Genomic DNA, 12,407 nt, shown 5'->3' with positions numbered 1-12,407 from the left:
GTCGGTGTAGTTGCTAGTGGTGGTGACTGCTCCGGTAGCAAGCTGGCCACTGGCAGGCTGTCCTCAGATGCCGCTTCTTTGCATGTCCCAATTTTCTTCGTTGGGGTTGTTGATGGGGAGTGTTGTGGTAGCAACCTGGCCAGTGGTTCATCATCCGATGACGAGTCACAATCATCCATTTCTGTCATTAAAAAGATATATATGTTAACAAGCATCGTCAGTTCTTCATCACCATGTACTTTACAAACTTTGTAAATCTAATGCCCTACTAGATTGCATATCAGACTGTAAAGCCTTCCATCAGATATATCCTAGAAATTAAAAAATAGACTACAAAATGGAACTTTCAGAGAAAGCATTTCTTTCAAATTCAACACACCAAAAGAAAGTAACATATGAGCTGTAAAGCATTGTCTCACCTGAATTTCAAACACTGCTCCCTTCCATCAAGTCAGTACAAGAAGTCTGAACGTCTCTGGCCACACCTAAAATTGAAAATACCATTAGGGTAAGGAAAAAACATCTTTTGGGCCATGCATTCATTCATAATAAAAAAGATGTGGCTGTAAATGAAATGCTAAATCACTATTTAGATCAAAGACTGCATCCAAAATTGTTACTAAAATGTGTGCATTTAGGGGATGGCTTATATTTAATTATCCATTTCTAAATTTAAAAAATTTGACATTTCAGAACAAACTATCAAAGCTAAGTGGTCTTGCTGAAAGGCCCCTGGCTGAATATGGCAAGCAATGAGGTTTAAATATCTTTGAGCAAGTAATTCTAAAAAAAATGCTGGTAAAATTACTTTTAGTAAGTTTCACCATGCTGATTAGCTCCTTACTTGTTTAAATGAAAGTAAAATAACAACGTACAACACCCCACAAAATCTATCCTAGAAATAGAGCACTGGAAATAGAGTGCAAAATGGAATGTTTTCAAACAACGCAGCCAACCTTGAGGCGTTGCCAAAACACCCCCCCCCCGCCCATGCGAAATTACTACAAACTTTCCAGGTCGCAACACTGATGATTAGCGAAGTTGCGGAGTAAAAACATATCGCCACCAAATCTATGTATATCAGAGTACAAGTTGATAAAATATTGGGGTACAGGAGGGACGTTATGTCTACAAAAAAAACGCCATGAACTTTGAGCAAAATTTACGAGATCGTAAACAACATGGCAGCCATCTTGTCAAAAAAATAACACCCAAGTTTAGCCTACCGCCACCACCTACTTTGATACATATTATCCAAAATTTTGTACCGACGGTAATCTATGGTCAACATAATATGGCTACGAGTTGATACAAACGTGTAAATTTTCAATTTAAAGTAAAACCAAGGCGATGAAAGCCGTACATATGTAACTTGCATAAATTAGCACAAATTTTCTACAGTTTTCAAATCGCCATCGCCTACCACTAAATGTTATTCACATATATATTTACCTTGTTCCAAAGGCTACATACACCAAAGATAGCACACTGAGATTTCTATAGCACTCAGATATCGATAACATATGAAAAACTTACCTCAAAAATCGACGACTGTCATGCAAATATGGCGACTCTCGCCGACCAAATCTGGCAGCGTCCGCCCGCGCCACAAACTCTCGTCCCCAGGACAGTTCACTCTGCTACCCAGCATGCTTTGCGCAAAATGCGTTCTCGGCCCCAGGACACAAATACATGCTAATGCTTCCGCACTGTGTTGCTCTGGGGACCCCGCCGCGCGCCCAGATGTGGATTTAATTATAGCGCGCTAGCGGACGCTGCGGAGGAGCGTGCAGGTACTCTAAAGGAACATATGCGGAGTCACACTGGAGAGAAACCATACAGGTGCGAGGAATGCGGCAAACAGTTCAGCCAGTCGAGTAGTCTGTGGAGTCACATGCGGACTCACACTGGCGAGAAGCCCTACCTGTGTGAGGAGTGCGGTAAACAGTTCAGTCGGCTAGGTAATCTAAAAGTGCACATGACGACCCACACTGGTGAAAAACCGTACATATGTGAAGTATGTGGCAATCATTTTAGTCATCTCGGTTCTCTGACAAGTCACATGTGGACTCACACTGATGAGAAACCATACCGGTGTGAGGAATGCGGTAAACAGTTCAGTCAGCTGAGTCATCTGAAAACTCACATGCGGACTCACACCGGTGAGAAACCCTACCGCTGTGAAGAGTGTGGCAAACAGTTCAGTCGGCTAGATAATATGAAAGAACACACAAAGACCCATAGAGGTGAGAAGCCATACACATGTGAGGAGTGTGGAAAACATTTCAGCCACCTCCGTAGCGTGAAACAACACATGAAGACTCACACTGGTGAGAAACCGTACAGATGTGAGGAGTGCGGCAAACAGTTTAGTCAGCTGGGCAATCTGGTAAACCACGTGCGGACTCACACTGGTGAGAAACCCTACAACTGTGAACTGTGCAATAGAAGCTTCACTTATCCAAGTAGTCTAAAGAGACATGCATGTGTGAAGACTTGTACCAGCCAACAACCATCCTTACCAGTGTGACATTGAAAGTTACCAGAAATTGTTTTCTCTCTTTAAGAAGCACAGAACACATGGGAAATTTTCTTCTTTTTCTACGATGTACAAGACGTAATTCAAAGGCATGTGCATCATGAAATATGCTGTAACCATGTATGTACATGCATAATATGTACTTAGCATTAAATTTACATAACATAGCAAGATTGCAAGCCGTGGAAATATTTCTTTTGTTAAGGTTACCCGTATCAAACATGTTAAAGTTTTGATATTTTTGGTTGTATCAGTCAATTCGTACACAGTAGTTCTTGAAGTTATTGTATTTCTCATTTTACTTAGCTGTAGAATTGCTGATTTACTAGCAGTACGATACAGTTGGATACAGTTGAAAAAAAATTGTGCAGTAATAAGTTTGCTTACCTAAACTGACTCACTTTGTTGTTATACGTTTAATATCAACACCGCCTTCTGCTAAACCTGTTGTTTGTTCCTTGTATTGTTGTATTGCTAATAAACTACGAACATAAATAGTGTTTTGTTGTATAACTTTTGAATAAGATTTTGTTAGGGGAGTTGGGTGGAATAGCTTGACCGACGGGGACATGCACCAAGTTGACTGGACCGAGTTTGTAGTTTGTAATGGTTCGAGTCGTCCGATAATCCATACGTACGTCTGTTGCTAGTGGGCTGTTGACAGCGGAAGGTCTTGCAGGGAAAACCTAACTACGACTTGCTGCCTATATCATGTTATAATTAGGGCAGGGTGGGGAATAATCGTCCAACCACAATTAAGCTTATAACATAAGATTGTAACATACCAACATATCGACATATTGTCTGTCTAACAATGCGTTAGACAGACAATATGTCGAGAATGTACAATCCCACCATCAACACAATAAGCGGCCTTCGTGTCGACCTTTCCTTGCCCCTAGACAAGACAACACCAGCTCCTGTACCCAAACAAGAAGAACTGATTCATAAGCATTGACGTTGTCTTTATTAATAGCCTTGTCTTATTCCTTGTTGTCTAAGGTTTGTATGAGTTACCAAAGATGCAGGTTTCCTCTCTTCAAGAAGTACAGAACATGTGGGAGATTCTAAGGATGTTCTTCACCTCCCTGCTAAAATAATAAGTCATACCCTTTCCCCCGGCAATATTAGACTAAAAGTTAAGAAAACAGCAAAGCTTCAATTTTCTAGCATGTCTATTTATTCAACCCTGGCAATCATTTTAATAATAATAAGAAATGAAAGCATTTGCTTTCACCACAAAGTTATTTGCTGCGCATTTCTTTTAAATAGCTTTCAATAGTAAAAATAATACGGTAGTTAAGTCACATTATTATTTTAACATCCAATTTTTAGAAACAAAACAAATGTACAAAGCGATTATATTACCTACGACACCGAAGACTAGAGACGCACTCAATACATAGAACACGCCCAACATTCCTACTATACCGTTCTACCGTCTTTCATCTACATGTTACAAATTTTCAGGCATTAATCAACAAATTTTACCACCAAAATAGATTCAGACACTAATAGATTTTTGTGGCATTTTTTTAAAACACATATTTTTGTAACTATGTTTTACAATGACTTTCATTATGATACGATATATAGTATAAAGTCTGACTTAAAGTAGAATCCATGTGAGCAATTTTAAGAAAATGTGTCAGTATTCTGACGAACATAACAATAAAATCGTTCGCAGGGTAACTATAGGAATGAAATATTTGAAATTCAGATCTCGACGTTTCAGTGAGCACAACCTAACTTATTATAAAATTACTGGTATAATAGATAACTGTCATAAGTCGAACCTAACAGTGCATCATAATTAACATTTCAGGCATTCATAGCATACTAATTAACGGCTTGACCAACGCAACGACTGCGGAAGTAACTGTGCCATCGCGGGACAAAAATCAAGGATCTATGACCTGATGAAGACCTTAAATTATTTGAAAATACTGTGTAAAAAAAGTCAGCAAGACAACAGTTAAGGGACTGTCAGGGCTATAATATTATGTTAATACATAGAGAATTATAGGAATTAGAATACGCTAAAGATATTTGCTTGGAGAGCAAGGAGGGTTACGATAAATGCAGTTTTAACCCATGAACCTGCAGATAAAGGAACGTTCATCGTCACAGTTGCCAAAGCGCCAACGGTACTTATCGCTCCTACTCATGTAAACACAATCTTTATCCTCGCTGTTCTGTCCCCAAGCACGTTTGGCCCAGAACTTGTTGCGCTTGCTCTTCTTTATCTTGTAGGGGTCACCATTGCTCCAGGTCAACGTCCCTTCGGTCACCCTGTCACTCAGTCCGATCCACACGTCAGAGCCAGTTCGACTAGCCGCGCGCTGTGGAAAATTTTAAAACATAACTGTCAAGAGAATATGGTCATAATTTTCTTTAATAATTCCTAGGCACAGGAGTGTTGTTTTAAGTGGCTGACTTGTGGGTTTGTGTATCAATATTTTTTTTTATTCTAACATCTAATCACAAGACGAGGTGACGGCACACTAAAGTTTTTTTTTCAACTTACATTAATGCCACCACCAAACACAGGGGACAATACAATACTCATTTTCACCCGACTGAAGTGAGGAAAGTCGTGTAATTAATAAAGTGCCATTCCAAGGGCACAAGATCGGTGATATGTCAGGACTCGAACCCGGGACCTCTTGATTCCGAGTCAGGCACTCTGCCGCTACGCCACATCGACATCACGCCCACAATGTGTTTGAACAGAGAAGGTTGACAGCACGTGTATTCGTGGAGGGATTGTCAGGCAGAATGACAAGGTCAAACAATGGGGCACAGGGAACGGAGTGAAGCTCTCAAAATCAGAGGGAGCCAGCTGAGACAACTAACCGATATGGCCATGGGGTAATTTAAGATTCCAGAGGATTACATACTTCCCAGTACCCCGGTATTTTTTTTCTAATTGCATATTTAAATTGATAAATGGTGATCCTATTTAAACATTGGAATCCGCACACAAAAATTGCCCACATGCATAAAATGAAACTGTGCAACAAAACTTTTCAAACACAATTTTTTTATTATTCTAAGGCCTGATATACACGCATTGTGATTACCTGCAGACGCTTGTAAACGTGCATCTTATTGGGGTCGATGCGAACCAGTATGGCGCCGTCCTGGACACAATGCCGTTCTGCGTCCTGGAAACTGGCCGGGGTCTCTACAAAATCGTAACAGTTTTTACCTCGGCCTGTGTATCCCGTTGGGCACCGTTCTGTGGAACAAATGAAGAAAGGCTGATAGACACTTTTTTGGTTGCCAAAAAGGACCAACATGTGTGTTGTTGTTGTTATTCTCATTATTTCAATTTACCACCACCATTCATTCAGTAAAATATGCATTTTTATTTGTCCTTGACATGCAGTTTCATGTGTCAAGACGTATAAGGTGAACGTAAGGATTTGTTTTTTTCTTGCAATATTATCCTTCGTACTGATAAGAATAAATGATATCACGAAATGAATTTTCAAATAAAATCTTAATCTGCTGGACTTTCTGACCAGTACGTGATCTCAGTGCTGGGGTTTCCAGACCCCTTTTTTAATAGGGGGTACTACCTTTTTTTATCTTCCTTTCCTCCACAATACCCCCAATGTGTTATACATGTCATCAATAAAACCTAATGAACTTTTTAGAACTGCCATGCAGGTTTGCCTTAATGGCAGTAGTAATGATTTAAGCGACGGTCACAACCCGCCGTACGTGCTTTTTGTCCGTACGTTTTTTTTGGAGGCTACGTCTGCTACGTTTTTTCTGAAAACGTGGGGAAGGAGTGGCGTCTACGCACGTCCCTCGCACGTCACTCGCACGGTTGCACAAAGTGTAAGAGTGTGGTCTGCACGACAAGTCTGGCTGTGAGCGGTTGCGTGCATCGTACGTTTCGCAAGTGGTTAGTGAGTTGTACGTGCTTACAACGTACGATCTCAGTGCGATTGCAACTTTACCGTAAGGAGACCGTACTCGCACGTGCTTCTTTCGCATGTCACGTACGGGGCACGCGAGTCGCTCGTACTCGCACGCACGGGTGGTGAATCCGTAGACCGCACGTAGAAAAAGTTTTACATGCACTTAAAGTTCTACGGCGTGTGTGCGTGCTCCCAAATCTGTAGGATTCCGTACGGAGATGGTACTCACCACGCACGGATGCCCTACGTTTGCCCACGTTTTTGCACGTAGACAGCACACAGAAGCACGTACGGCGGGTTGTGACCGTCGCTTTACAAGGGTAATAATGCAATAAAATATCCTTTTTTGTGACCTCATTGTATTATATATGTAGTATCCAAAACCATGTATGAAATTCAAATATACTAACGCTACAAAATTTCTGACAAGTCCTGGTAACATCAGGATTACATACATGAGAGAAGATTGTACCCAGGTATGACTACAGGTGAGTTTATGACTACAGGCTGCCCTGGGTGCTGAACTGACTATTTAGACGGCAAATATGATTCGTTAGGAAACATAACTTTACGATGCCCACATCTGTGGCCCTACCATGTGTGCTAACAAAGATACAATTGTCCGAAATGGATGACCTGATTTAACAACTAGATTTCTGCATGAAATGTTGGACAGGTTTACTGAACGGCGTTTTGTGAAAGACTGTATATATACATACGTTGTTGCCAGCATGTCCACAGTCCGTTCCTCCCGATGACATGACTGTAGCCAGGAGCGCAGTCAATAACATAGCAGACCACCTGCGTTCCGTCACACCGGCAAACTAACCCTGGAGAGTTCCGTACGGCCCACTCATCCCCATCCTACGGAATGTAAAGATCGCGTTTGGTACATAAAACATTCATCATACTGTAGGTGTGTATCAAAATGACTTGAATGACTGGTTTAGTGGTAACGCTGTACATGCTTCGTTTAGCTGTTTAAGTTAAGTCTGAAAGTTTGTAAGCACGCAGGACTGCCGCACAGCAGAAAAGGCGAGCCAGAAAGGAGGGAACTGTCACAGCGATCTCGCCCGAGAGATTTCGTCCTCCAGTGGGGGTGAGGTCGCTAGCGATTTCGCCCCGCCTCCGTACATCTCGCCCCCCCTCCTGCCCTTTATAAGTTAGTTTGTCTACTCTTACACCGTTCCGCAGGTATGGCAGGTATGCAAAATTGATTAACAATTCTAACGATATTATTACAGGTTCGGTTGAAGCAAGAAAGTAACCTCCTAGGTTGAAATATTATCTCTTTCTAAACATCTTAGGCATCTCAACAATGCAGGATTTGAGCTTGTACAAGTTTTGTCATTTATTTTTCATCTTATTATGTTGACTGATCCCAGGAAGATTTCAAGCACTAATGGGGATCAAAATAAAACAAACAATCAAACAAACAAACAAGAAGGTTTGGCAACAATACTATATTCCACAAATGTGCAGAGATGACTCATTTACCTCACAAAGAGGTTATAATGAATAAAGTTTAAACATGTTAAAGACATGTGGCTTACGTTATAATGCTGGCCTTCATAGTTACAACCATTGCTGCTGCATAAGCTCTCTGGTATGCAGTTGCCGTTGTCCAGCACGTACCAGGGATAACATTCGCATCGGGGGACACACACCGCGGCGCAGGCGAACGGACGGCCCTCACATGTTTTCGGACACGCCGTCCCACAGCTGTTCCAACTACTGTCTGGAGGACATGCTAGGGATACGATATATCAATTGAAGAGATTCATTTGCCACGTATAGATACAGTTACTAGTAGATTCTTTCAGCAGTGACAAGTTTTTGAAGGTTAAGGATACTAACCTTCAAATTTTCGATGACTATCAGTCCATCTTGTTCACGGAGTGGCCTAGTCTCGCGAGAACGGACCGGTCGGAAGGATGGGAGCTCCCAAAACATACTTTACCCTTGCTCCGAAAGGAGGCAATGGGAAGTAGGTCCCAGCAGACTGATGCAAGTCTCGGGCCTAGTATCGCATTCTCGCGAGACTAGGCCACTCCGTGAACAAGATGGACTGATAGTCATCGAAAATTTGGAGGTTAGTATCCTTACCCTTCAAAAACTTGTCACCGCAAAAAGAATCCTCTAGTAACCAAGATTTATCAAGAATATATTAGGATAGAATGCACTTTATTTCCTCAATACGTCACTAAAAGAGATTATTTGAAACGGTCAACAAAATATGCCCTAGCTTTCTTTACGTTTGTAATTTTCAATAGCCTACTGGCATAAATTTGCAATAAACTTCCCATTCACCTTTCCTTCCTACAAAATCATATTTCCATAGATAATGACAAATTTATTTGTATTTTGATACATGAAGAAAACAAATATTTGTATAATTACATAACGATATTAACATTGTAGATTTACATTGTATTAAATTTATTTTTTAGAAATACTTAACATTTAGAACCGCATGTAACACTATGTTGCAATAATTACTTTTGTAGATGTATATCTTAATTGCTTTGCGCTCGAAACTGCATTGGTATGATAAAATCTAGCTTCAGTGCACTGCAGACCATGTAACACCAGGCTCCAATGCACAGTAAATTTGGTTTTTATAGCCCTGATGAAAAAAACGTTACTATTTAAACCAACTATTTGTTGAATGTGTATTTACGCACCACACGTTCCAGTAGCCTGGTTGCCCAAAGGTTCATTTGGGTCTACGACACAAGTCAGTCCGCTGGAGCATGTACCACTAATGTTCCATTGACCACCGCAGCTTTCACCTGGAATCTAATCAACAACTTCTCTTGTATTGTTTATGTGTGTCTAGGCTTGTGAGGATTTAATAAAGAGTGTCGGTGTTAGCTGTAGTGCGCGGTCACATTTCCAAGCCAGGGCCCGGCCGGGTTGTTTACGTAAACGAAAAATAAACAATTTGTATTAAGAGTATACAAGTAGTGCTCATGGTTAAGTTTCTGAAACATTTTTGTGTGTGTGTGTGTTTTGCTGTCTCATATCATAATTTTCGTTCCAAACGACTGGGTTGGGAAATGTGACCGCTCCTTTACTTGGAAATCATCATTGAGTTGCTGAGTTTGTATAGAAGTGTTAAAAGACAAACATAAAGACCCTGCCACACACTAAAGAATTTAGAATCCCCAACACCAGGGCAGGGACCAGCATAAGGACATCCCATTGGAAATCTATGCTAAATATTTTAATATTCACCAGTATTTTGCTGTAAGTCGGCAGCCAACTATTCGGGTCTACGTCAGAAGCGTTCTCGGGGGTCAAATGTGACTCAAATTTATTTCAAATTTATTTCGATTCATATCGAAAGGTGGTCGTGGCCCAAATATAGTCAGACTACCTCCTGGCGCCAGGTGAATCTGGACGGCTGTTGCATAGAAACGGATGGGGGGGGGGGTTCTAGTGTTGAAAGTGTAGATAGTAGCACGTGGTAAAATTGATGGAACTACAGTTTTCATAGCTCAATAAATAGCATTTGACAAAGTTCAAACTTCTCAAACTCACTTTAGCGCACACGTCACAGCAGCCACACGCATCCTTGGTGACGTCACCCTGACAGCTCGGCAGGGGAGGGCAGGTGAACGTACCACATTGTAAACACGACAGAGCTGCAAGCCTGGGGCCATATGTAACATACGTAATGTCTAGAAGTTACTGAAGTGTCTGTGTGTGTGTGTGTGTGTGTGTGTGTGTGTGTGTGTGTGTGTGTGTATGTATGTATGTATGTGTGTGTTTGTGTGTTTATGTGTGTGTACATATTGTGTGTGTACGTGTGTGTGTGGGTGTATGTGTGGTGTGTGTGTGTGTGTGTGTGTGTGTGTGTGTATGTGTGTGTGTGAGTGTGCACCCGAATGTGTATGTGTTGGCGTGTGGATATGTTTGTGCTTCCACATGACTGGCGACATCGTTATTCTAGATCATTATCTACTGTGTCGATAACCGTGTAGCTCGAGGGGCTATAATTATATGTACTCGAGGTTTTCACGTAATTTCAACCCCAATTTGGGGCACTGAAAGGGTGTTCCGTCTAAACCTACCCATATTGAACCTGTGAAATGCATTAAGTTTATGACATGATCCTGTAAAATGTAGTAAATTGTGTTTGAATGATGGAATTTTAATGGTTACGAGAAAATGATAACGATTCTAATTTATTTTTCACGATCGCCCTTATCTAATGTTCTCATGTAACACATGTATTTTTTAAGTACTTTTTATGTTACTTGTATACTTTTTGTTTCGCAGTAGTCCTATCTTACAATCTTTTTCTTTGTTATACTGCTGATTTTACTGTGTTTTCCTTGGCCCCATTGAACATCATTTCAACAAAATTGAATTGCCCACCAACCTGTAAAATTGAATAAATGAATAAATAAAGGTTTGAATTTCGTTGACTCACCCTTTTACCATCCCCAATAGGACAACAAGTATGACTTGTGTCTTCCCCATGGTTCAAGTGCAACACTTTCCAAAGGTGGGAGGAACCTAAAATAAAGGCAGACATTCTAAATCAATAAAAAGGTTAATTATCATGTCAGTCTCAGTGAGCCACTAAACCTCAGAAGAATGCTAGTGTTTTCGTAGAATAGTTACCAATTGACTGAAAAAATGTTTTGCCAAGTAAGGAAACTAATCTCTATGTTGTAAATATAGACAGCGTCTCATTAGTCTCAGAGAAAAGAACAACAAAGGTTAAAAAGCAGTTGAATTTGGCCAAGGGGGGGGGGGGGGTAATTGGCCATGTGGAGTTTTTGGTCACTGTAGAGTTTATTCACCCACGCCTTCGACGGGAAAAATCAACTTTTATGGCCAATGATTCTTTCCTGTTTGGTCGATTTCTACAATTTCTACAAGTAAACTCGGGAAAAGCAAGACCAAATGAAGGTATCATTCAGCCTGTGTGCGCCAATTATTGATACTGTGTGTAGCGACTGTGTGTAGCGACTGTGAAATATTACCTGCAGTATTGATGCCTATTGCTTTCACTGTACAACATTTCATAATCAAATCCAAAATTTCAGATATGGCGCCCTGTAATAATATTGTAAACATTGTAGTAATCTATTGTAACAACAACAAAACTATACATGTAGCTTGGTGTCATTAATGGCATGTTCCACTGCTTAGCATTAATATTTTCATCCCATACCATGCTTCTACTTACTACTGTGCTAAAGCTTACCGGATTCCGGAGAAGACAAACGGTGTTCTTTGCTTTAAAGTCCCGGTCTCTTGCACGTAGCTTGCTTTCAGCTGTCTTGTGGTATAGTCAGTGGCCTGTCAGAATGACGTGGCAACTTTGACTGGCGTCACAAACCGGTCTCACCACATGGGCACTAATCTTTGTAATCTGTTTCTCGTCAGAAATCACTAAAGCTTACAGTCAGGCAGGTTGAAGGTCATTAGGACTTTTAAAATGATATTGTTTGGCTTAATCTGTAGCTAATACACTAGCATAGACGTCTGATTACACTAAACATTGCCCATGGAAAGAATATTGCACTTGTGGTTTTCTGTCCGATCCTAGCAAACGCCGGTGACCCTTAGCTATAGCCTCTACCATTATTCGCGGCCGGAAAGAGTAGACATTGGCTAATTAAGCCATGGTGGTAAAATCAGGGCTGCAAAGTTCCCTCATTTCATAGAATCAGAACTGTGTTCGATCTGGGCAATTCGAATCGAACCCGCGTTCCATTTCGGGGTCACCTGCGGTCATTTGCAATAAAGCGGCAAAACAAGCCCTTCTGCCTGAGTGCCTCGCAACAGATAAAAAAACAACACTTTTCTATAGATACAAACATTTTCCGGGACAGTACATATCCGCTATCATTTTTTGTGGACATGTAACATGTAGCGAAGCTACTGTCGTATCCTTGGGTGACCTTGAATACTGTAAT

General features: G+C 40.9%; 3 protein-coding genes and 1 long non-coding RNA gene across 4 annotated transcripts; 1 reads left to right on the top strand and 3 right to left on the bottom strand.

Moving 5' to 3' along the window:
* Positions 1-6: 6 nt before the first annotated feature.
* Positions 7-1,676, bottom strand: LOC109484871. Its single transcript, XR_002141098.1, has 3 exons — positions 1,537-1,676; positions 420-485; positions 7-181 (listed from the first exon to the last, which is right to left on the bottom strand). It is a non-coding gene; the product is annotated as an uncharacterized LOC109484871 (long non-coding RNA).
* A 92-nt stretch (positions 1,677-1,768) lies between these two features.
* On the top strand, positions 1,769-3,928 carry LOC109484870 (gastrula zinc finger protein XlCGF8.2DB-like; the record flags this gene model as incomplete). Its single annotated transcript, XM_019788228.1, has 1 exon — positions 1,769-3,928. A coding segment is annotated over one exon (762 nt), but the record flags the coding sequence as incomplete, so codon positions are not given.
* A 505-nt stretch (positions 3,929-4,433) lies between these two features.
* On the bottom strand, positions 4,434-5,797 carry LOC109484873 (C-type lectin domain family 4 member M-like). Its single transcript, XM_019788229.1, has 2 exons — positions 5,623-5,797; positions 4,434-4,881 (listed from the first exon to the last, which is right to left on the bottom strand). The coding sequence occupies exons 1-2, from the start codon at positions 5,644-5,646 to the stop codon at positions 4,627-4,629; spliced, it is 279 nt and encodes a 92-aa protein (XP_019643788.1). The 5' UTR covers positions 5,647-5,797; the 3' UTR covers positions 4,434-4,626.
* LOC109484869 (cysteine-rich motor neuron 1 protein-like) lies at positions 5,747-10,974 on the bottom strand. Its single transcript, XM_019788227.1, has 6 exons — positions 10,910-10,974; positions 10,015-10,126; positions 9,156-9,270; positions 8,025-8,221; positions 7,211-7,335; positions 5,747-5,780 (listed from the first exon to the last, which is right to left on the bottom strand). The coding sequence occupies exons 1-6, from the start codon at positions 10,957-10,959 to the stop codon at positions 5,747-5,749; spliced, it is 633 nt and encodes a 210-aa protein (XP_019643786.1). The 5' UTR covers positions 10,960-10,974.
* Between the last annotated feature and the right edge of the window lie 1,433 nt (positions 10,975-12,407).

The sequence above is a fragment of the Branchiostoma belcheri genome, unplaced genomic scaffold (assembly GCF_001625305.1).
Source record: "Branchiostoma belcheri isolate BF01 breed outbred unplaced genomic scaffold, Haploidv18h27 scaffold704, whole genome shotgun sequence".
In the NCBI taxonomy this organism is placed as follows: domain Eukaryota; kingdom Metazoa; phylum Chordata; class Leptocardii; order Amphioxiformes; family Branchiostomatidae; genus Branchiostoma; species Branchiostoma belcheri.
This window is presented reverse-complemented; position numbering and strand designations above follow the sequence as displayed.